Source organism: Triticum urartu, chromosome 6, assembly GCF_003073215.2.
Source record: "Triticum urartu cultivar G1812 chromosome 6, Tu2.1, whole genome shotgun sequence".
Taxonomy (NCBI): domain Eukaryota; kingdom Viridiplantae; phylum Streptophyta; class Magnoliopsida; order Poales; family Poaceae; genus Triticum; species Triticum urartu.
The window spans coordinates 24563879-24588963 of NC_053027.1; the positions used below are offsets into that span (position 1 = coordinate 24563879).

The 25085-nt window shown below is 44.7% G+C and overlaps 2 protein-coding genes across 6 annotated transcripts; one reads left to right on the forward strand and one right to left on the reverse strand.

Moving 5' to 3' along the window:
• Window positions 1–536: 536 nt before the first annotated feature.
• LOC125516072 lies at window positions 537–2619 on the reverse strand. Of its 2 annotated transcripts, XM_048681558.1 has the most exons (3): window positions 2326–2619; window positions 1189–2224; window positions 537–1071 (listed from the first exon to the last, which is right to left on the reverse strand). In XM_048681558.1, exons 1-3 carry the CDS (start codon window positions 2349–2351, stop codon window positions 604–606), a joined length of 1530 nt encoding a protein of 509 aa, XP_048537515.1. In that variant the 5' UTR covers window positions 2352–2619; the 3' UTR covers window positions 537–603. The 2 variants fall into 2 exon arrangements, with proteins under 2 accessions (XP_048537515.1, XP_048537514.1); XM_048681557.1 differs by lacking the exon at window positions 2326–2619 and having other exon boundaries at window positions 1189–2319.
• Window positions 2620–3053: 434 nt separating this feature from the next.
• Window positions 3054–6446, forward strand: LOC125514213. Of its 4 annotated transcripts, none has more exons than XM_048679498.1 (2): window positions 3054–4403; window positions 5200–6446. In XM_048679498.1, exon 1 carries the CDS (start codon window positions 3167–3169, stop codon window positions 4352–4354), a length of 1188 nt encoding a protein of 395 aa, XP_048535455.1. In that variant the 5' UTR covers window positions 3054–3166; the 3' UTR covers window positions 4355–4403; window positions 5200–6446. The 4 variants fall into 4 exon arrangements, with proteins under 4 accessions (XP_048535455.1, XP_048535458.1, XP_048535457.1 ...); XM_048679501.1 differs by having other exon boundaries at window positions 5203–6446; XM_048679500.1 differs by having other exon boundaries at window positions 3054–4398.
• The last annotated feature ends 18639 nt before the right edge of the window (window positions 6447–25085 follow it).

A 25085-nucleotide genomic window follows, 5' to 3' on the forward strand; every position in this document is an offset into this window, starting at 1 on the left:
ATTGTTTTACTAAGTGCATTGAGCCTCTTGAGAACCTCGGGCAAGATTATGCCGGCCAAATACCTACCAACATGCCTCCTCACATTGAACTTCACCATTATTAGCTCTCTAATCCTATCTAGTAGCTCACACAAATTTAGCCCTTTCAAGTCTTTGATCTGCTTGTTAAAACTTTCAGAAATGTTGTTAGTGAGATAATCAACCTTGCTATCCACACCAAAGGCACACCTATACCAAATCCTATTGTGGTGTTTCTCAAGGTACTCGATAGCACTTGGATCAGCCTCAAATATCTTTTGCATATGCCATCTGAACTTGTGCTCTGTGAATCCCCTAGCAGCTGGGTACAAATGGTCTGTGTACACTTTACCATGGAATTTTTTCATAAAATTTTGGTATAAATGGCGCATACACTCCCTATATTCGCACTCGGGGAATACTTTGTCAACTGCATTTTCTAGTCCCTTGCAAGCATCACTGGAAATTACTAGCCCTGGTGGACATCCTACAGCCCTGCGCAGCTGCTGCATAAACCATACCCAGTTTTCTGTAGTTTCTGAATCAAATACGGCATATGCTACATAATACAACCAGTTGTGTCCATCAACTCCGGTCGCTGATGCTAATTGACCAACATATTTGCCATTCAGTGCAGTTGCATCTACTCCTATGTATGGTCGACATCCAGCTAAGAAACCATCTATGCAGGGTTTGAAAGCTACAAAGACTATTGAAATAGTACTTATCTTTTTCCTTGACCAAATCAATCTCAACAATACTACCAGGGCATCTCTTCTCTATCTCTGCTTTCCAATTGAACAACAATTGAAAACTATCCTCATATTTACCATGCATTTGTTCCAGAGCTATCTTCATACCTGCCCAAGCTTTGGAATACTTCAGCTTGAAGTTGAAGTCGCCCTCCAACTTAGTTTTCGCTGCCTTTGCTCCCTCTCCTGGGTTTTTCTTCACCCAATCAACAAGCTTCTCTGCAACCCAACCTTGTGTTGCCATTCTGCTGTCTACAAGCTTTGTAGTAGGGCAATTGTGCTCAGAGGGAATCTTCTTTATCTGCACAAAGATGCCATGATTAGTTCGCACACACAAAAACAGGATACATGTAGGATATAATAGTCATAAGAGAAAGGTGAGAAAATGCACAAATAATTACAACATGAGTAAGCATACCATGACAACTTGTTGATCACGCAACCTCGATGCGTGAATGCGCCAAGGGCAACTAGGATATGAGCAATTAGCCATGAATCTAGTAGAATCAGTCCTTACTTTAGCTAGCTCAAAGTCTTTTACCACAGCATGATGTCTTATTGCTTTTCTAAAGGTTACAATGTCAGGAAAAAGAGCCCCCACTTTAATGTCAGCATTATAAGGATCAGTGGCCACATTGTACTGAATAGGCATGTCAGTAACCTCTTCCTCCTGCTGGATAAGATGCTTAACATCAGAGATATCCATATCATCTTCGGCCTCCTCATCTTCAGCTTTCTCATCAGGTGTTGTAGCCAGTGCTTGCACTACGGCAGGTTCAGGAATGCTAACACCTACTAGATGTTCATCATCAACTCCAACATACTCCTCCTCGTTATCAAATGGATCAGTGGAAGGATTTTGAAGTTCTTGTTGTTGGTCAGCATGTGGCACATTAGGCTGGCTTGTACTTCCAACCTCTGATGTGACACTCTCAACTATAGGAGGCGGTGCAGGCTGAGTTGGCGTTGTTGGACAATTAGTAGTGTCGGTCTGGAGGTATGCTTGTGCATCATTCGGCTGGATTATATTTGCATAATTTTGAGTGCCCATGACCAATGGATCATCATTAGGCACAACACTAATAGGAACAAAATCTGCAATTTTTGATCCACCATTGAATACACTAGATCCAATTACATCCACCACTACCACACTAAGTGGCACTTTCAGCTCAGCTGCATACATATCAAACATCAAGTAGTGCTGCTCATCATGCAACAGCCTGACATTTTCACCCAACACTTTGTCAAAATATGAAACTAACACCAATTGATTAGTGCCAATGTTCAACTCTAAAGCTAGCTGGCGTGTTAATGCATCAACGCTGAACTTTTCTACGACTACAGTCCATAGCAAATTCCTTCCCTTCACATAAATCTTCCTACCATCAGGACTTGTACAGAAAAAGGCCTCCACAACAATTTGTAAATTAAAAGCATTGCTGCCACTGTACCTATGAAAATCATATGGGTAATCAAACATCAACAATTGGGGAAGAACTAAACACACATGCAACAAATCGGTGGAACTTGAGCATTTTTTCTACAAACTTACTGAGAATTCGGGGCCGGGGATGACATTGTTGCGGGGTTACTTCAAATCTTCGGCAGTGGCACTCGAGGATGCGCGATTCAAGTGGCCTCCAGCATGGCCACCGCCATGCTCGCTTGCTGGTGGTGGGGCGCTCAACAGCAAGGCGTCGGCTGGGGCTCCTGCCCGGCGGGGGGAGAAGCAGCAGGACGGCGGCACCGGGATGTGGAGCAGTAGGGCGCGGTTGACGGATGTGGAGCAGCAGGGCGGAGGCTCGGGATGCGGGGGAGCAGGGCGGCGGCGGCTAGGGTTCTTGGGAGAGAGGAGGGGAATGAAGAAAGGAACGCGAGGAAGACGATAGGCACGGGGCTGGACCGGTGCGTGTTAACCAGATGGATGCAGGGGCATTTCCGTCCGACGGAAAATACAGGGCGTATACGTCAGCGTTTTTTCTTAAAAAAACCAGCTCAAAAGGCCGGAGTGGCATCGACAGATGTATCCAAGAATTGGAGTGGCATTTTTCGAAGTTTGCAAATTGGAGTGGCATTTATCCAATTAACCCTTTTAGTATACAAACGTGTTATGTCATGGATTTTCGTGGTATGTCAATTGTTTTTCTTAGATTTTTAAATATGAAAATGATGATTTTTGAACGGGATTGATTAGATTAGGGAATTAAGCGAATCGAAAAGAAATGTCATGGGGTTATGCGAACCACCCATTTTCTTCTTCGGATAAAATGGACTTCTTTCTTCTGTTAAACTGAAGCGAAATAGAGTAGAAATCACCACATACCGCGATCCCCTCTGTCAGTTCCCACCGGAAGCCGCTCGCCGGCGCCGGCGCCGGCGCCGCCGTCTGCACCATGCTCCGCCTCCTGAAGTGCATCCTCACCCAGCAGCTCTCTTCTCCCTCCGCCTCCACCACACCCCCTTTCTTCTCCCTCCGCCTCCTCTCAACCGCGGCGCCCCCCATTCTTGCAAACCCCGGCGCCGGCGGCTTCGCCGTCCAAGACTACCTCGTCGCCACCTGCGGCCTCACTCGAGCGCGAGCGCTCAAGGCGTCCACGAGACTCTCCCACCTCAACTCCCCCACCAAACCCGACGCCGTCCTCGCCTTCCTCGCCGGGCTCGGCTTCTCCAGGGCCGACGTCGCCGCCGCCGTGGCAAGGAACCCCAGTTTACTCTGCGCCAAAGTGGAGGGTACCCTCTCCCCCATCGTCGCCGGGCTCACCGGCCTCGGCCTGTCACACTCCGAGATCGCGCGCCTCGCCTCGCTCACCGACTACTGCTTCCGCACCAAATCCGTGGTCGCCAAGCTGCGCTACTACCACCACCTCTTCGGCTCCTCCGACAAGCTCCTCCGGGTGCTCAAGGTCAGCCCCCTCCTTCTCTCCTGCAGCATCGGGACGGTGGTCCAGCCCAATGTCGCGTTCCTGCGGGAGTGCGGGGTAGATGTTCGACATATTGCCTCTCTGTGCGTCAATGTGCCGAGGCTTCTGACCACCAACCCCGAGCGCGTCCGGGCGATGGCAGCCTGCGCCGAAGGTGTAGGCGTGCCCCGCGGCTCTGGGATGTTTAGGGAAGCGCTGCAGGCCGTCGCGTTCCTCAGCGAGGAGGAGATCGCCGCCAAACTGGACTACCTGAAGAACACGTTCAGGTGGTCCGATGCCGAGGTGCGGATTGCTCTGTCTGGGTATCCATCGTTGCTGAGGAGATCAAAGGACATGCTCCTGCGTAAGTCCGAGTTCCTTATCTCTGAGGTGGGGTTGGAACCGGCCTACATTGCTCGTCTGCCGGTAATGCTCTGTCTTAGCCTGGAGGGCCGGCTCAGGCCCAGGTACGATGTTATAATGTTTCTAATGGCAAATGGATTGCTCAAGCGCGTCCCCAAGTACTATCCAATCTTCAGGGCAACCGATAAGGCATTCTTTGAGGCGTATATATACCCTCATAAGGAAGCTGCACCGCACCTCGCTGAGTACTATGCCACAGCTTGCCGAGGGGAGGTGCCCACTGGATTCACATTGACAGGAACAAAGAATGGGCTATGAAAATTGGGACTGCGTATGGCACAACCAAAATTCTTCTTCGTGTGGTAAGGTGCTAATTCCTGCCTTAGTGGATGTTGTTTGTCCGCTGTTGGCCGTTATATGTCTGTTAGATACTTGTTTGGTCATTGCTAATTCGTGATGAAACTGATTATTTGATTTCTGAATCCTGATATGTTAATGCCATCATGTGTCTCTGAGGTTGATCCAAATCTGAGATAACATACATATAAAAGGGCGTGATATATATGTAAATCCTTAGACGACTGCAAGCCTTCTGCTTGCATCTTCTTTTCTTAGCATTCCTGAAGCTAGATGATATACTCCTTTATGAGATGAATGAAGATTGCAATGATAAATGGAAAGCAATTCCGCAACTCTGTAGGGTGCAAGAAATTCAACTCAATATATCCATAGCTCTGTACTATGTCCTTATCTCCAATAATATTATGTTAATTCGGCAACTCTATAGGCTGCAAAGATTTATGTTAACTCGGAATGAAAAAAGGTTGACTTAATAGTTGTTGCTTTTATCTTATGAATTTATGTGAAACTTCATATTTGCCTACACTGACGATATTAAGCAGAATGCGATGTTGATTTCATGAGATTAGTGCTTCTGATAAGTTGGTTTACTTAAATTAAATTTAGGAATGTGAATGCAATATGGCTTCCTATGTTGAGCAGAATTAGGATCTTTTGCTAAAAAAACGTTTGCACTCACGTTTTTGGTAAGTATTGTTGGTCGGTGTCTGTATCGTGCTTATATAGATTTTTTTTTGGTCTGGGAATGATGCATTAGGCTTTAATTCAACAATATCTAACCTTTTGAGGCCCTCAATGGACAGAAGATCGGGAAAAAGAAAGGAGCCACATCGTGCATTTATGAGCAAGATGGCATTGTGTTTCTTGATATAACTGTAACTGCAAATGATATCTTTTGATTTCTGAAAGTGTGCACCGCGATGCTCTCTGGCGGATGCACCTTTCTGAAAACCTGCAATATCTGTTCTATTTTGAATTTTAAGAGGCAGAAGTGTGTGATCAGCACAGTGCAGATCAGTGTCTTAAATGAATCTGCCTTGCTGCCCTAGCTACTATATACACACACCAAATCTCGTTTTTATTTTTTCAGGTGGTGCAATCGTGTTCTAACTGTCTACTTTTATAAAGCTGACCTGAAAGGTTCAGATTTATCATTATACGCGTGGCTTCTGTTTCGCACCTGGGAATGAGAGAAGTCAGTTTTGTCACTGGAAAATGGAACAGTGCCATCCTCTGCACCAGAACAAAACTTAGGCTATAGGACCTGGCAGGATGGCGGCACCTGCAGGCGACACCGCGTCGGTGCCGGATGAACCGGCAGGGATTTCTCCTGTACCCCAAACACCACTACCTGCCCGATCTGGAGCCAACCAACCAGCTTGCAATGTTCTACAAATCTATATAACCCACAGATACATGAGAAGGCAAATTAAAAAAAAACAATGGAATTATATCAGTGTCATATAAGGGCATCTGTACACTAGGTGCTACTCCCTCCGTAAACTAATATAAGAGTGTTTAGATCACTATTTTAGTGATCTAAACGCTCTTATATTAGTTTACAGAGGGAGTACATACTTGCTCATCTTTTCTTGCTTGAGCTCTAAGACTATCTGTGAATGTCCGCCGGCCGAAGGTGACTCCTTGGCTCAGTTTCTTACGAATCATCAGTTTTAAATTTCTTGCAGACCAACAGTTCAATTTTCTTGCAAACGAAAAATTTGATCTAAAAACAGAAAGCATGCTAAGAAAACAAATTTTACTCAAGGACTATTTGCACTTTGGTTTGTCTTGTTTTAGCTCCTACTGACCTTGTTCACTGTCAAATTACAATTGAAGGAGTTTGAGTTGATGGATACAGGAACCAGGAAGCGTCAAGCGTGAGATGGATTTGCAACTTTTCGTTTAGTTGACATCTTTGTGTTTTTGTTACTGATTTCTAGCTCCTCTGTTTTCCCCTTCTTTGTGAGAATGTAACTCCTCTGGTTAGTAGGATCATTATTACGATAATAAAGCTGACACACTTGACCTACAAGATGTTCAAAGTTTACACTCGTCCCAACGTTATACATTATACTCAGTGCTTTGTTCAGTGCCTAGCTAGCATGGGCTAGCTAGCATGGCTATATTTCAGACTTGTACACGCCCCTGATAGCTTTCTCAATTCAACCATATCACTCTGGTGAGTCAACTAAAACGACATTATCTGGACTAAATTGCACCAACTCAGAAGTGTAGAGTCGGCTACATGCAGACTGCAACTCTCGAGGACTAGAGGAGGACTCCAGAGATACTTGCTTCACAGCCGTTTCAATCAAATTCCCAATGCTTCTCATTCCCCGGGAAATTGCACTATACACTCATCATTCTCACCATTTTTGCTCTCCTCGCACACTTGGTCATGCATTCTCCCTCTAGCAGCCAACTCTGTTTCTGCTACACAGGTGAGGTAGTTCTCTATAGAAGGTTGCCAAATGAAGATGGTATCTGTGCCAGACATCATTCCTTCACCAAACTTCACATGACGGTTGTTGTGGCCATTTATTCCAACAAAAGGTGATGTAATTGTTGAAGAACTGTTGACTCTTTGTGGTGCCTTTCCACGGTTTAAGCAACAACAAACAAGGACAAAGCAACGTTTGCAAAGTGGAACAATAACAAACATGGCTATTGTTTACACATGTCCCAACGTTCGTTCCGAATCTGCTGGGATAATGTCGCGTGATGGCAGTGCATTTCTTGGTATAACTATAACCACAAATAATATTTTGTTGATTTTTGGAAAGTATGCACTGCAAATGCTCTTGTAAGGGAAAATTATGAATACACTTAACTAATTCAAGAATGCTCTTCTCACCGGCGGGGTTCAGAGAACATCAGGTTTGACCACTTCACTTGAATTTGGACATATGTTGTGTAAAATCTCGAATTTGTCCATCTTTTGAATTAGATATAAGCGAGCATGACAGTGGAAAACTCACCAAAGTGACATGAGAAGTAATTGGGACCTGTACAAAAGAGGCAAATCGAAATTCTCAGAGAAAAATAATTATGATAAAATAAGCTAGAGAACTCTCAGGTCCCAGACAGAAGCTTTGTTCCGTTACATGGTATTTCTGCCTTTTACAGAGGATAATGTTCAGCGCTTGGCATGGCTTTAGTCATCTCACAAAGTGTTCATGGAAAATAAATTTGGCTTGAAGGAGTTATTCAGTGTGCATATCAGGGATGACAATGTTCAATTTTCTTGCAGACGAACAATTTGATCTAAAAACACAGAGCATGCTAGTAAAACAAAATTTACTCAAGGATTAGTTTAACTGTTGAGCAAATAGTTACAGGTCCTAATCATATTTGCACTTTGGTTTATCTTGTTTAAGCCTCCTACTGGTCTTGTTCACTGTCAAATTACAACTGAAGGAGTTTTAGTTGATGGATACAGGAACCATGAAGCGCAAGATGAATTTGCAACTTTTCGTTCAGTTGACACCATTGTGTTTCGGTTACTGATTTGTAGCTCCTCTGTTTTCCTCTTCTTTTTGAGAATGTAACTACTCTGTTTTTTGTTGTTGCAAGTGACAACTCCTCTGATTTGTAGGATCATAATTACTACAACAAAGCTGCCACACTCGACTTACTTTTTTTAGGGACACACTTGACTTACTGGATGTTCAAAGTTTACACTTGTCCCAACCTTATACTTAGTGCTTTGTTCAGTGACTAGGTTTTTTTTTTTGAAAATGAGGCTTACCTCCGGCCTCTGCATCAATTGATGCATGCAGTCATATTATTAAGATCAAAACAAGGTCTTAAGTTCCACGGAATCTCAAAATCTGAGCAAGAAAGATAAACATAACTGTAAAACGCCACACCCGGCGAGAAAGCGCCACATCCGACTATAAAAAACAGGCTACGATGCCTACACACCTAGCCTATTATTAGCTCGCCATCCAAATCGGCTGAAGATAGCCCGTGCAACCGTCTCCCATCGGCTACACCCAATAACCATAAGCTCCCTGTAGTCCGCATGAGTGAGTAACGACCACATACGGATCCAGGCTGTAGCTCTGTAGATAACCTGCAAAAAATTAGTGAATTTTGTCCCATTAAAAATCATATCATTTCGAGTGTTCCATATAGCCCATAATAATGTACATATCCCTATCCGAATATGTTTAGCTGTGTGCATGTCTACTCCATTAAGTCACGTCCCAAATAATGTGTTTATACTCATTGGAGGATTAACGTTAAAAGCTATATGGATGGATCGCCATAACAGTTTTGCAAGTGGACATTCGAGAAAGAGGTGTTTAATTGTCTCATTTTGATCACACAACATCTAGATTGACCGACCCAATTCCTTTTCATCAGATTATCTTTGGTCAAGATGACTCCTTTGTGGACAAACCACATAAAGATCTTGATGCGGAGTGGAACTTTAATTTTCCATATGTGCAAAGATCTCGACAATGGCCCAGAATCAGTTATGTCCAAATACATGGATTTGACAGAGAATACTCCATTCGTGGTTAATTTCCAACTAATTGTATCCGCCTGATCTGAAAGTTGAACATCCATCAACCTACGTACTAGGTGTAGCCAAGCATTCCAATGTTCCCCTACAAGAGATCTCCTAAATTGGATATTAAGTGGTACTGAATTTAATACTGTGGCGACATAATCTTCCTTACATTGCACAATATTATATATAGAGGGGTATTGTAAGGCCAGGGGCGTCTCCCCTAACCAAGTGTCCTCCCGGAACCTAGTAGAAGTACCACTACCAATTAAGAACTTCACCCGCTGGAAGAAAGTTACTTTTGTCTTCATTAACCCTTTTCAAAAGGGTGAGTCTGTTGGTCTTGCATTCACCTGGGCCAAAGTCTTAGTATGCAGGTATTTATTCTGCAAGATTTGTACCCACATGCCTTCGGTCTCCATCGATAATCTGTATAACCGTTTGCTAAGCAAACATCTATTCTTTACCGCTAAATTCTCGATCCCTAACCTGCCCTGGTCTTTGGGTCTACACATAATATCCCATCTAGCCAGTCTATATTTCTTCTTGGCCTCGTCGCTTTGCCAGAAGAAACGGGATCTGTAAAAGTCCAATCTTTTCCGTACCCCTACCGGTACTTCAAAGAAAGATAGGAGGAACATTGGCAAACTCGTCAAAACCGAGTTAATCAACACCAGCCTTCCTCCGTAAGACATGAGCTTGCCCTTCCAGCAGCTCATTTTTTTCAAATCTATCTTTTATACATTTCCATTCTTTGTTCGTTAACCGTCTATGGTGAATTGGGATCCCTAGATAACTAAAGGGCAGGGATCCCATTTCACAACTGAATAAGCTTCTGTAATTACCCTATTCTTCTTTAGCTCTCCCAAAGAAGAACAGTTCGCTTTTATTGAAATTGATTTTGAGCCCAGACAATTGCTCGAAAAGGCATAAAATAAGCTTCATATTCCTAGCTTTTGCAAGATTGTGTTCCATGAAAATAATAGTATCATCTGCATATTGTAAGACGGAGACGCCCCCCCCCTCTACAAGATGGGGAACGAGACCTCCTACTTGGCCACTCTCTTTGGCCCGACTAATAAGTATTGCCAACATATCTGCTACGATATTAAACAGCACAGGAGACATGGAGTCTCCCTGTCTTAGTCCCTTACGAGTCTGGAAATAATGACCGGTGCCATCATTGACCTTTATCCGACACTGCCTTTCTGTATGAATGAATCAACTTGAGACCTCTAGGTTTCATTGAATCCCTTCATACGTAAGGCTTGCTGTAGGGAGGGCCATTTGACCTTATCATACGCTTTTCCAAAATCCACTTTGAATACAACCCCATCGAGTTTCTTCGAGTGGATTTCGTGTAACGTTTCATGTAGGACTATCACCCCTTCTAGGATTTGTCGTCCTGGCATGAAAGCAGTTTGAGTGGGTTGCATAACCGAATGTGCAACCTGCGTCAACCTATTCGTGCCAACCTTTGTAAAGATCTTAAAGCTTACATTGAGAAGACAAATTGGTCTAAACTGCTCAATGCGAATGGCTTCCACCTTCTTTGGCAACAACGTTATTGTTCCAAAATTGAGGTGGAACAAATTTAGGTGGCCTTCAAATAAATCATGGAACATAGGCATGAGATCACTCTTTATGATATGCCAACATCTTTGATAGAATTCGGCTGGGAACCTGTCTGGCCCGGGCGCTTTATTATGTTTCATTTGTGTTATGGCATCGAACACCTCTTTCTCAGTGAACGGGGCAGACAACACCTCATTCTCTTCTAAATTGAGTTGTGGTATGTCCCCGGTCACATTCTCATCAAGAGAGACACAACTTTCTTTGGGTGCTCCGAAAAGTTTCTTGTAATATTCAGAAATGTATAGTTTTAGATTCTCTTGTCCTACAATTGTACCCTCGTCTTGTTCTAGTTGCATTATCTTTTTCTTCCTATGCTTCCCATTAGCAATCATGTGAAAGAATTGTGTATTATCACCCCCTTGGACGATTTTAGACACTTTTGCTCTAAGCGCCCATTTCATCTCCTCTTCTCTCATGAGGGTTTGCACCTTCTTCTCGCCCTCATTCTTAATATCTCTCTCAGAAGTATTAAGAAAGATCGATTCTGCTTTCACATCAAGTTCATTAATAATTCTTATCAATCTTTCCTTTTCCACTTTATATAAACCACTTTGATGTTTGGCCCAGCCTCTCAAAAACTGGCGGACATGTCTAATTTTGTTTTGCCATCTCTCCACACTAGAAGACCCTCCCATGTCTCTGGACCATTCAGTCGCAATGAGCTCCATGAATCCTCCCCTCTCAAACCATCCCAGTTCGAAAAAGAAAGTATTTTTGTTTCCCACATGGGTCGCTTCCCCGGAATCAACCAATAGTGGGGTGTGGTCAGAGATGGCCCTCTGTAAGGCCTGAACCATAACCAGTGGATATTTTTGTTCCCACTCGACACTAGAGAGAACTTTGTCCAATTTCTCGTAAGTAGGAACATGCAAAGAATTGGCCCATGTGAATTGCCTACCAGTGAGGTCAATATCCCTCCAATCAAGGCTTTCAATTACCATATTAAACATGAATGACCATCTCTCATCAAAGTTGTCATTATTTTTCCTCTTGTCTTCTAATGATATTAAATTCTCCCCCAACCAAAATGGGCAACCTTTCATCCCCACAGATTCGAAGTAGATCCGCGAGGAATTCAGGTTTAAGCTCTGGTTGTGCCGCACTGTATACGGACACCAAAGCCCATCGAAAACTGTCAATTTTCGACCTTACACGAAATTTGAGAGCAAAATCACCATGGAGCACATTTAGCACTTCTAAAGTTCCGCACTTCACCCCAAGTAGTATCCCTCCGGATTTCCCCCTTGGAGGTAGACAGTGCCAGTCAAATTCACCCCCCCCCGCCCCCCGAAAAGGTGTTGAGAAACTAAGGAGTGAAATTATCTCTACCCGTCTCCATCAAAGCCATAAAATCTAATTTTTGTTCTACTGATGTATCGCTAAGGAATCTCCTTTTAGCCAAGTCTGCTAGACCTCTGCTATTCCAGAATATCCCTTTCATATTTCATCATGGAATTTTTTCTTTTGTTTGACTCTCACACTCAGACGTATCGCCGATGTAGGATAAGCCTTCCTTGTCCAGGTTTTTTTTGGTTTATCCTTCATGTCCTCAACATGTTGAACATCGGTGACAAAAGTGGCCTTTGGCTACAAAGAGGCCACATACCCCTCTGTAACCATATCCTCCTCCTCGGCGTCCAAGCCCTCCGTGGGGACTAAATCCTCACAGAGACTTTGAAGCCCATTTACTCCCAGATCATTGATATCTGCCTCATTCATAGGTTTTACCGCTGCTAGATGTCGTATTAAATCCACACCTCTATCAGTCTCTAGGTCTAGTAAGTCATTAATTGATTTTGTGGTTTCTTTCTCATTACTACCAAGAGAAATCCCTAAGTTGTTGGCTTTATCAATATTATCGTCTTTCGAAAAGTGAAGAATTGAATAACTGGTATTAACTGACATACCTGTATGAACTTCGATGTCTCGAAGCTTGGCGGCCCTCATGGCCCGCCCCATCTGTATGTCATCCGCGTCTGGCTGGTCCTGTATCCGGTGGCTAAAGCGCTTGCCACCAGACAAAGGGTCCGGAATACCTCCAAAAGCGATCACGTCCTCCAAAGTGACTCCTGCCGGGCTATGGCCGCCTGCCGTATGCCCGAATGAGTCACAAGCGATGGGCGACACCCTGGGCTGGACCGTCGGTGAAGCATCAGCCAGGGCGTCAGAACCAGTACCAATCTGATCCGCATCACTGACCAGCGTGGACACCACCTGTGTCGAGCCAGTCGCAAGAGGCGACTGGGGAGTCGCAGGGAACCGGGCGCCCTCCAGCTGAGAAGGAGGGGTGTCTATCATCTCAGGAGTGACTCGCCTCTCCTACGATGACAGCTGCGGTACATCCTCAACCACCATCTGTCTGTGATGATCCTGAACCACCTCCAAAGGAAATCCAGCATCAGAATCCTCCATCTCCACGCGATCGCTCCACAAGCGACTAGGCGCGGATGCCGCCTGGAAAGAACCAAACCTTAGAGAGGCCGCTGGAGTGGACAAGGAGGCCGACCCCTTGTGTGTCCCCGACTCAGTCGACTGCGAGGATTTACTAGTCGATGCCTTCTCCCTATATAGGTCCTTGGGATTTCCGTCCATTCCCTGGTAACCATTCCCGTCTCCGTCACCATCCTTGGTTGTATCAACATCCATGTCCCCAATGTTACTATCTGCAAGAGGAGTCTCCTCAACCTCAACATCCAAATCATAGCTCACGCCATCATATGACCATGGCACAAAATCCGGAACATATTCCGCCTTCACCACACCAACTAGTATCCTAGCAACTCCATGCATACGGGTATATGGCATATCAACCTTCTCTGTTTTACCGAACAAAGACCCGAGCCTGGAAACAATAAGAAATTCATTAAGCAAAGTCTCCGGAACACCAGTGAGTCTGACCCAAACCTTCTCCAGCAGTGTTCCTGTCGGCTTAGGTTTTGCACACTCGTCAAACTCGAGGATACACGTGCTCCCAGGCACCCTACTGAGTCCACACTTAAGCAAATGATTGAGATCCTATCTCCTAGGAAACTCAACCCTGTAGACTTTATCCTCCACCCTGACAGGAGACCAGTGAAAGGACTCATACACCAGCCGTCTGAGCTGCTGACACACCTATTCCACTATCAAAGTCCCTTTAGTCACCCTCACCAGACCAAATCTCGAGCTCTCCAATGTGGGGGTCACCGAGATCGTACGAGAAGTCCTAAAGAACATAAGCTGATTGTTGCAGACACCATAAATATTCACGACAGGTGTGGGTACTAGAAGCGGACAATCGTCAGATGAGTGTCCCGGCTTCAAGCAGATGTCACATAGCACCTCTGTACAGTCAATCACAAAGTGACCTAGGAGCCCACATCGTTAACAAGTCATCTTTTCTTTCTTGCGTGCCACCTTATTAGCCCTCATGTTTTCAGCTTTGTCACCACCTTTGTCGCTCATCCCATTTCTGTCATCGGTGGGTGTCGTGGCCGGCATAGACACCGCCGCCATCGCAGCATTTGGCAGAGAAGCCGTGGAAGCAGAAGCCACGGTCTCCTTCGCCGCGGCCGCCCCATCGTCAGTCTTTGCCGGTTTGATTATCGGCTGCTTAGGGTAAACCTTGGGAGCATATGAGCGACGCGAAGGAGGGTTCCGTCCGTCCCCTCCCCGACCACCCCACTGACGATAATGAGGTCATGTGGCACCCTCGACAAACTCGCCGGGCGGAGGGTTGAAATTTCGCTGCCACTGGTTGCTGCCAAATCCTCGTCCGCCCCTGTCATTCCATTGGTTTCAACCATTACGAAATTTCGCCCCTGAAATTTTGCTGCCACTGGTTGCTGCCAAATCCTTTTGCGTTTTCATTTCTTTTTTTCACTTTTATACATGTCTAATTTTTCTCAGTACCCAATGTACATTTCTAACGCACACATTAAATATTTTTTGATAAACTTTTGATATTTTCAAATATATTATGTACATTTATAAATTACATGTTTTCAAAACTTTTTGAATACATGGTAATATTTTTTCAACTACATGTTTTACATTTTCTTAATGATGATAAACATTTTATAAACTACACAACACTCTTTTACGTGGTTCAACATTATTAAATTTGCATACACTTTTTTCAAGGACATGCCACATATATTCTGTTAAGGTTTTGACACATTTTTTTACATCACGCAAACATTTTTTTACATTGTAAACACATTCTTTTAAAAATGTCACAAACACATTTTTTGGAACTCGTGATCATTATTGAAATTTTACATTTTTTAATGTATAAAACGTTTTGTTTGAATCACACAAATATTATTATACAATGTATAAACATTTGGATTGGCCCGTGCATTTTTTAAAACTTGTGATATTTTTTAGATGTCACAAAATATTTTCAGGTTTCAGAAAATGTTTATGTATCAAAAGGTGTCTGCACTTTAATATTTTGTTCAGGTTGCAGAAAAAATTTATGTTTCAAAAAGCGTTTGCACTTTAAAATTTGGTTCAGGTTTCAAAAAATGTTTATAAAGGTGTTCACTTTTTCAAAGTTGTTGGTTTTTTAAAAGTATTTGAAATTTTCAAAAAGTTCTCGCACTTCATAAAATGTTCAAAGATTTCATAAATAAATACGTTTTCAATAATTGTTTGCCCCTAAAAAATCTTTACAATGTTCGGCGCTTTGGTTTCTGATTAAATATTTCGGGCCTCTGCCATGTTACTCATAGTCATCTGGTATAGTGGCTACCAGGTGCCAAGTTCGACTCCACAACATGTTTTTTTTGTTTTGGAATTATTGCGTCGCCCGTTAATAAAAAGAAAGAAAGAATTTTTTACGTCGCGTGTTAAGGAAATAAACTTGCTTCATGTCTGGTGGGCTGGCCCAGTCGAGTCCACTGCCAACAATCTGAAACATTTTTTAAATACATTATTGATGAAATAATTTACGAAAATCCAAAAATAGTATTAAAAAATGTGATCCGGTTTTGAAAATACGAAATATTTTTCATAGCATGTGAAAAACTGTTGGAATTCTGAACATTTTGTGATAAATGTGATTTTTTTGAAATCGCGAACAGTTTTTTAAAATGCTAATAGAGTTGATTTTGTGCGAAACACGAAATTCCAAACAGTTTTTAACAACGCAAAACAAATTAAATTTGTGCGAAAAATAGAAAACAGAAACATTTTTAACTTTTGAACAATTTTAGAAATGTGCGAACATTTTTTAAACCTCACGAATTCTTGTTGTGTTATAGTGAGCCGGCCCAAATTCTAGTCCGTGAGAGTAGCTGGAATCCCGGCTGGGATAGTAGTCTTTCCAGCATGCCAAACAGGTCTAGGGTCCAAAATAGACTGGGATTACAAGTTCAGAGTGCCAATTTTTGGGATTTAAAGTTCAGGGTTTGATTTAGCTTTCGTCTATAACTTCAAGGTTTATTTTGGACTTTTTCCCATAAATAAAGTCTGTCACATAGAGGTATCTTTTTTAGAGGACTATCACGTTCGTATCTACATGATGGAAAGTACAACCACAATTATGTGCGGCGGAAGGACACCTTTAAGATTTTCAATGCCATCGCGTGAAAATAGGGAAGCAAATCCCATTTGGACACTAATACGAGAAATGGATGACAATAAATGCCATCGCATGAAAATATGGAAGATGAGAGTTTTTCAAGGGAGACTCGACAGAAAGGAAGTCAACCCGTGTTGAATAGTAATCTATGTGTTGAGATCTCCACCCTTTTAATCCTTAAATTATGAACACAACAAATGGATGATGACGATATGATCCCTGAGTGCGATGACTGTACTGACGACAGGCGTATGTACGACAGACCTCACTTTGAAAACTATAGGTGCTTCTCCCTCACGGTGAAGGCGGCTTCGAATATTTTACGGTATATAACTTCGGCGACACATATTTCTTTTTAATTGAGCATATGTCTTAAGATTTTGCTTTAACGTGTAGTTTTTGTTTTTATAATTGGACTAGTACATCCATCACTATGCAAGACATTATGTCCTAGAGAAGCTCTCTTTCGATGAGATGGAAAAGGTGGATACGAAGAAAGCTCACCTTAAGATGAAACATGGTTTCATTTTTAGGTTAAGGTCTTAAATAAAGTAGGTCACACACATTTTGGTTGTGCAAATTGGAGAGGACAATGCATGGCCTACGGATTTGAGGAGGGTATGAGAATAACAATCGGTATCGGCATTCCTCAAGATTATCCTGAACATGATAAATACATTTGGGTGGATCTGGACATGATTCCAATTCTACCTCCATTTGATTTTGCTAAACAAATTTGTTAAATAATTTATATTGATTATTTAAAAATAGTTGTTATTCACCCCTACTAAACTTGTTTATTTATAATTGACAGCTTATTTCCTTTCTTCGAGAGATATACGGAAAATAGTAGACGAGACCTACTATAGCTATGGAGCTAACTTGGGAGGAGAAAAATTCTCTTGCCTCCTTTGTTAATGATGTCATGGCTTTGACGAACATTTATGGAGCTGGCCGAAATTATAGTGGATGCGTGCCACTAGTCCATGAGTTGAGCGATGCTAACATTCATGCAAATATCATGGTAAGATTTTTTTACTATTGTGTCACTACTCCATCTTTTTCATATATTCTTATTAATTTAGTGTCAGGACCCCGATCCTAAGTCACACCGATCTAGCATGTAACACATCATATCACTTTGCGGCCTCACGCACGATATTCCCACTGCTGCAACGTTACTTAGGCTGGGACCGTTTGCGCCTTTTGCCTCACGTATATGATTGTGTCGCTAGCACAAAGAACCCGGGCCGACATGACTAGTCGTGAACCCAAGGTGGCACAAACTTACAGGGACAGGCATACGTAACCCAGCAATGAACGTGTCGGTCATCAACGTATGAACCCAAGTGATAGCAAGCTACAAGGACTTAAAGGAACAACGCGTGACATTTCCCCAAAGGGACAGACACAGGAACAAAGAAGGATACATGCCGGCCAACCTGAGTGTTCCGGAGCAGTAGCGAACTACCATGGCTCGGTGGAAGCACAAGGAGACATTTCCCCATAAAGAAAGCTACCAAGAATAAACAACTAGGTGTCGGATCCCACACAAAGAAATACACATTACACGTACGCATAACATGGAAGTATGCGATGTACAACATGGCATCACAACATAACTCAACAGCTCATATAGATAAAGGCCCAGAAGAGCCATCATAGCATTTATTACAAGTAGTGGGTATCATGACCCTTCACACAAAGTCATACAAGCCAAGCGGAAGCATAAACATGTCTGAATACATACGTCTGAAAAGGAAGAAGGCTAGGAAGCCTGTCTATCTACAAGACCCTTCAAAGGAACCATACCTATTTGGGATTCCCAAGCTAAACGTTGAAGCCCACGTGAAACTACCAGTGACAAATGTACTCAACAAGACTTTCATCAGAACTAACTACTTATGCATTAGTGTCAACGAAGGGGGTGGTGGAGTTTAACTGCCGCAAGCCAGCTTTGACTCGGTGGCTATCCTGAACTATGATTGCCAGTAACTTCTTTGAGGTAGCGCACACGAGTCCACATATTCACCATAACAATACACCACTATGGATCCGCTCCCATCTCCCAATGAGAAGGCCATCCATAGCACTCACACTTATCTTGCGCATTTTAGTGTATCCACTTCAAGTTATCTATGAACAATCAAAGCATTCCAAGTAGTCCATATCCACAGACGCGGCTATTCGAATAGATCATTTATAACCCTGCAGGGGTGTACTTCTTCACACACGCTCTCACCACTTATCGCCCTTTACACGACATGTACTTGGCAACCTTCAAGCAGAAGCCCAACGAGGGTGTCGGCCACGACCTGACTAACTACACGAGACTCTAGTCCAGGTTTATCGCCTATTTGAGTTCCATCCAGAAAGAAGTTCGGCCGAGGTTTCCACTACGCCCACAAACGATGTGTTCAGGGTTCCCGAACCCACCAAACGGGTGCCTCGGTACTCCGTGCCACGTGCCTGCCACATCACAGCCTACCCCAAAGGTCAATGTTGTGCACGGCCTCCGGCATACTACAAACACCGGAAACTAGTTGCAACTCCTGGACAGAGATCAAGGAGATTAATAAGTCGAGAGGTTCCATGGGTTTCGGGCCTAATGCGTGGTAGTAGCTGTCTTGGATCAAAAACACAGAACTCAGCTCCTGAGGACGGTTTCAATGAGACAACCCACCATGTACTCCTACATGGCCTCTCATCTCTACCTTTACTAAACCGTGTTCACACACTTAGCTCACACACAATAGGACATGTTCACCACCATTCCAATCCATCCCAGATGAATCAAACCTGACACAACTCTAAGCATAGCAGGCATAACAAGCAAGCATGAATGAGTAGGCACATCATGGCTCAAACAAATCCTACTCATGCTAGTGGGTTTTTACTAATTACTGTGGCAAAGACAGGTCATGCAGAGGAATGGGTTCAACTACCGCAACATGTAACAGTTGAATCGTTGTTGTCCTACTGCAGTAAGAGAGAGCAGGAGCGAGAGAGTGCGATTGTATCGGAATGCTCAAGGGGGGGGGGGTAGCTTGCATGGCACTTCTGAATATAGCACCGAGTCTTCATTAGTGACATCGAACACATCGTCGAAACAACATCTACTAAGAGGGGACAAACACCGGCAACAAGAGGGAACACAAACAATGCAATGCAACAATATGATGCATGATAATGACAAGGCAACATATTTTTGATTGAGCTAATGCAACTAGCAACAATTTAAATGAAGTTGATTTGAACCCTAGGTTCAAATTCAAACTCCGTATAGGACATTTAAAATGCCATTTACTGAGTTGTACAAACCAGTGAGTATAAGTTGTTCAAACATGCGTGAAAATGCCATAAATATATTCTTTGGATTTTTCTGATCATTTTTCATATATAAATTATTTCATTCTAAGCTATAGATTATTTTCTATGATTTTTTAGATGTTTTAAGCATTTTCTGGAATTTTCCTGGCTATTACAATTTAAACTAAATCTAGAAAATTGTTTATTGCGTCAGGATGACGTCAGGGTGACGTCAGTGATCAACATGTGTGGTCCAGGTCAAACTTGACCAGTGGGGTCCACGTGGTAGTGTCTTAACTAGTTAACATGGGTTGTTAGTGCTAATTGACTAATTAACCTAATTAACCCAAGGGCTGGGCCCACATGTCAGCGACTCGAGGAGGTCAAACCTGGTCAACCGGGTCAAACTCGCCGGAGTTGACCCACGGCTCATCGTCGGCGAATCCAGAGACGCGGAGGCAATTGGTAAACGTCCTCCGGTGACCAAAATAACGGCCGAGGCCATCTGCGGAACGAGGACACTCGTCTGCATCGAATGGTGCACGTGGTTTCGTCGGAGGTGGTCTAAAACGACGGCGTCGTCTACCGATGCGGCGGCCGGTGTTCGGGAGTTCATCGGAATGGCATTAAGGGCCACGCTAAGAACAATAGGTGGCTGCGTTCGACGCGCCACTACTAGGGAAAGCCTTATACACAGAATCTTAGCAGCAGCGTGACACAAAAAGAGGCGCTACTACTAATTAGCAGTAGCGAGGTTAAGAAAACCACGCTACTGATGTAAATTTAGCAGTAGCGTGTGATGTCTAAACCGCGCTGCTACAAAAATCCATCGACAGTACCCAACAACCTAAGTTTACCAGCAGCGCGGCGTCACGATGCACGCTACTGCTAATGCAATAGTAGTAGCGCGCTTTTTAGTCACGTCACTGCTACTAATTTTGAAATTATCCACATGGTTGGCCCGTTTAGCAGTAGCGCGTGTGACGAAAGGGCGCTGCTGCTATGCTCTTAGCAATAGCGCGTTTTTCCTCCCGCGCTACTGCTAAGACGTAGCACCCCACCACCTTTTTCCACCCGTCCTCCCCTCCCCCATCTGCTCTCCTTCCTTCCCCCTACCTCCCACATCCTCCCTCTCTCACTCTTCTTCTTCCTCAATACTTCTCCCCCATTACTCTCCCTCTTCTACCTACCTTTCTCTCTCTTCATTACTCCTAGCTAACTACACCACCTCCATTAATGCATGTCCTTTCTCTTTTTCCTTCCCCCTCCACTAGTTGAAGTTGTCTCCTCCCAAATTAGCTAGCTAGGTAGATGTAGCATTTAGTTAAGTGACCTATTTGCCCCCTAACTAGATCTATCTTTGTCAAGAAGAGCTTTGTGCACTTTTGATCTCCCTACATCATCATCTCCACCGTGTGCTCGATCTCGAGATAGAGGTGATTAAAATTTCATGCTTTTGCAAAATGGAAATATGTGTATGTGTGTGTGATATGATAATTGGGCAATATGATGGAAATTGTGTGTGTGGCATGAGTTGACGCCAAATTGTGCTTTTGAGTTGCCTATGTTTTGCCGAAATGTCGATTTATTTCCATTTCGGCGAATTGCGGGCAAACTCTAGATCTTTATGTCCTATTTTTAGGGAAGGTCATGCCGACTTTTTTTATGACTTTGATGCATGCACGCATTTTTATAATCAATTTGTTTATTATTACCGTGCAGACGTTCATGATGGTCAGTGGAATGATGGTGGACAGGTGGTTGCGGTCGGCGGTGCAGGACATGAAAGAAAATAACTGGGCAGAGGTTTTATGTCCGTGTAGAAAATGCAAAGGAATAGTTTGGCTCGACCCCTATGACGATGGTCGTGTCGAAGCGCACCTGCTCATGACTGGTTTCATGCATGGCTATACTCGGTGGATAATTGAAGATGAGGATGACGATGTTGAGGCCGCCGACGGGGCAGGCAATGATGACATGGGGCAAGATGAAGAGATGATCGATAATGGCGGTGGGGAAGAGGTCGGACATGGCGGCGGAGAAGGGGTCGGACATGGCGGAGTAGAAGGGGCCGGACATGGCGGCGGAGAGAACGTGGACTCCACGCAGCAGAGTTCGTCGGTACTAAGTTCAATCATGCGGGACCCTCATGTTCAAGCACTGCTTCGCAAGGAGACGAGTACTGAGAGAGCTGCTTCTAGAGAGGAGGCTAAGCTAGAGCAACTGGTGGTAGACTCGAACACTCCATTGTATGATGGTTGCAATCCTGAGGTGACCCGCTTGAGTTTCACGTTCCAAATCCTGAAGACGAAGGCAAAAAAAAAATGGACCGACACTAGCCTCGATGAGCATCTCAAGTACCTAAAGGATGTTCTTCCCGCGGGGAATCTATGTCCTACTAGTGTTGATGAGGCCAAGAAGATCATGTGCCCTCTTTGATCTGCCACATGTTAGATACCATGCATGCATCAACGATTGCATAATTTATCGGAAGGAGCACGCGGAAAAAACAAGATGTCCGGTGTGCAATGCTTCTCGATACAAGAAGGCCGGGAAGAAATGTCCCAAGAAATTTGTATGGTACTTACCGATCACTCCCCGTTTCCAGCAGTATTTCGTAGATCCCAAGGAAGCAAAGCTAATGCACTGGCACGCGGAGAGGAAGAAGCCCGACGATGGAGATGATCCGAAGCTGAGACACGTCAAGGATGGAAGCCAGTGGAGAGCGTTGAACAGCTTCTATCGGTATTTCAAATGTGATGCAAGGAACATCGTGCTCGACGCGTGTACCGATGGCATGAATCCGTTTGGCAACCAGAAGACCAACCATAGCACATGGCCCATGTTTGTATGGATGTACAGCCTCCCCCCTGGTTGTGCATGAAGTCGAAGTACATTCACATGAGCATGTTTATTTAAGGGCCGAAACAACCAGGAAACAATATTAATTTGTATCTGGGGCTACTTCAAGAGGAGTTAGACACTTTATGGAAAACACCGGCCAAGACATGGGACGCCAGCAAAGTCGAGTATTTCTACATGAGAGCCGCGCTGATCACGACGGTGCACGACTATCTCGGTTACGAACATGTCGCGGGCCAGGTGTGCCATGGATATTGCGTATGCACGCGGTGCATGGATGATACGACGTCTCAGCAGCTAACGTCAAGGAAATATGGCGGGTCTGGGGAAATCGTGTACATGGGGCATCGAAGATGGCTCGAACAGGACGACCCGTGGAGAAATCGTGGAGATCTATTCAATGGTCATGCTGAGCATCGAGGACCTCCACGTAAGCGGAGCGGTGCCGAAATCGATGAGCTTTTGAAAAATTGGAAGGAGTGCCCCGCGCCGGGAAAGATGATGAAAAAGGCGCTGGAGCTGCTGCTGAAGGTATGGAAGACGAGGTCTGTGTTCTGGGACTTGGAGTACTGGCACAAACTCGATACACCTCATTGCCTTGATCAAATGCACATCTGTAAGAATGTCCTTGAGAGCTTTCTCGCGACACTGATGAACATGCCGGATAAGACCAAGGATGGGCCGAAGGAAAGAAAAGACTTGCAAGATTTCAATATCAGGGAAGATCTGCACATGCCGCCCCATAAACAGTCAGACAAGACAGAGACGGAGACAGAGGCGCGGGAGAAGAAGGGCAAGAAAATAAAGAAAGAGGATTATTGCCCCCCTTCTTGCTTCACCTTGAGTCAGGCTAAGATCGATCAATTCTTTAAGTGCCTTACCGGAGTCAAAGTTAGTTCCACTTAAAGTGGCAAGATAAGCAGATATGTAGACACGGACAAGAAAAGGTTCAAAGAGATGAAGTCCCATGACTGTCATGTGATGATGACGCAGATACTACCTGTTGCCCTTAGAGGGATAATGGACAAGCACGTCCGTGACACGCTTATTGGTCTCTGCAACTTTTTCAATGTCATCTCTCGAAAGTCTATCAGTCTGAAGTAGCTCCAAAGGCTACAGGAAGAGATTGTTGTGATAGTGAATGAGCTTGAGATGTACTTCCCGCCCGCGTTCTTTGACGTGATGGTGCATCTGTGTGTCCATATTGTGGACGACATAATAGACTTGGTGCCGTCATTTCTGCACAACATGATGCCATTTGAGAGGATGAATGGGATCATCAAAGGATTCGTTCGTAACATGTCCCATCCGGATGGAAGCATCGTCCAGGGCTATCTGACACAATAGTGCATCTCTTTCTGCGATAATTTTCTATATGGCGCAGACTAGCCGACTGGTGTTAGTGTTGGTTTGCTCGTTAACAAGCATGATGGGTGGCTCGAAGGAGAAGGTCACCCCAACAGTCGCAGGGAACTGCACGTGGCATACTCAGATCGACGCAACGACTTTTACAGAGCAAACTTGGTAGTGCTACAACACCTAGACGAGGTAGATCCTTTCGTGACACTGCATAAAGAAATTATCGCAAAGAAGTATCGTGACCGGGGGGTATGCAGGACGGACGCCGAAGTTACTAGAGAGCACAACTCCACTTTCCTGCATTGGTTCAAAGAGCATATTATTGCTAATCCCCGGAGGAGGGCTCTAAGGACGGATTGCTAATATACGCCTTAGCACATGGCCCCTCGCCCAACCTCCTAACCTATCAGGCATACAATATCAACGGATACACGTTCTACACAGAGGCCAAAGATATGGACAGTGATGATTAGAACTCAGGGGTGACGATGGAATGCATGACCGGCAGCGACAACGACGCAACTGAAAGATTTTACGGAAGAGTCGAGGAGATCTGGGTGTTGCGGAACATTGCAAAAAACAAAAAAATTTCCTACGTTTTCACCAAGATCCATCTATGAGTTCATCTAGCAACGAGTGATCGGATGCATCTACATACCTTTGTAGATCGTGAGCGGAAGCGTTCAAAGAACGGGGATGAGGGAGTCGTACTCGTCGTGATCCAAATCACCGGAGATCCTAGTGCCGAACGGACGGCACCTCCGCGTTCAACACACGTACGGTCAGCGTGACGTCTCCTCCTTCTTGATCCAGCAAGGGGGAAGGAGAGGTTGATGAAGATCCAGCAACACGACGGCGTGGTGGTGGATGCAGCAGTCCCCGCAGCAGGGCTTCGCCGTTCTTCTGCGAGAGGGAGAGGTGTAGCAGGGGAGAGGGAGGCGCCAAGACTTCAGGGTGCGGCTGCCCTCCCTCCCCCCTTTATATAGGCCCCCTAGGGGGGTGCGCCGGCCCTAGGAGATGGGATCTCCTAGGGGGGCGGCGGCCAAGGGGTGGAGCGCCCCCCAAGGCAAGTGGAGGCGCCCCCTTCCCTAGGGTTCCCAACCCTAGGCGCATGGGGGGCCCAAGGGGGGGGCGCACCAGCCCACTATGGGCTGGTTCCCTCCCCACTTCAGCCCATGGGGCCCTCCGGGATGGGTGGCCCCACCCGATGGACCCTTCCGGTGGTCCCGGTACAATACCGGTGACCCCGAAACTTTCCCGATGGCCGAAATAACACTTCCTATATATAATTCTTCACCTCCGGACCATTCCGGAACTTCTCGTGACGTCCAAGATCTCATCCGGGACTCCGAACAACTTTCGGATTACTGCATACTCATATCTATACAACCCTAGCGTCACCGAACCTTAAGTGTGTAGACCCTACGGGTTCGGGAGAC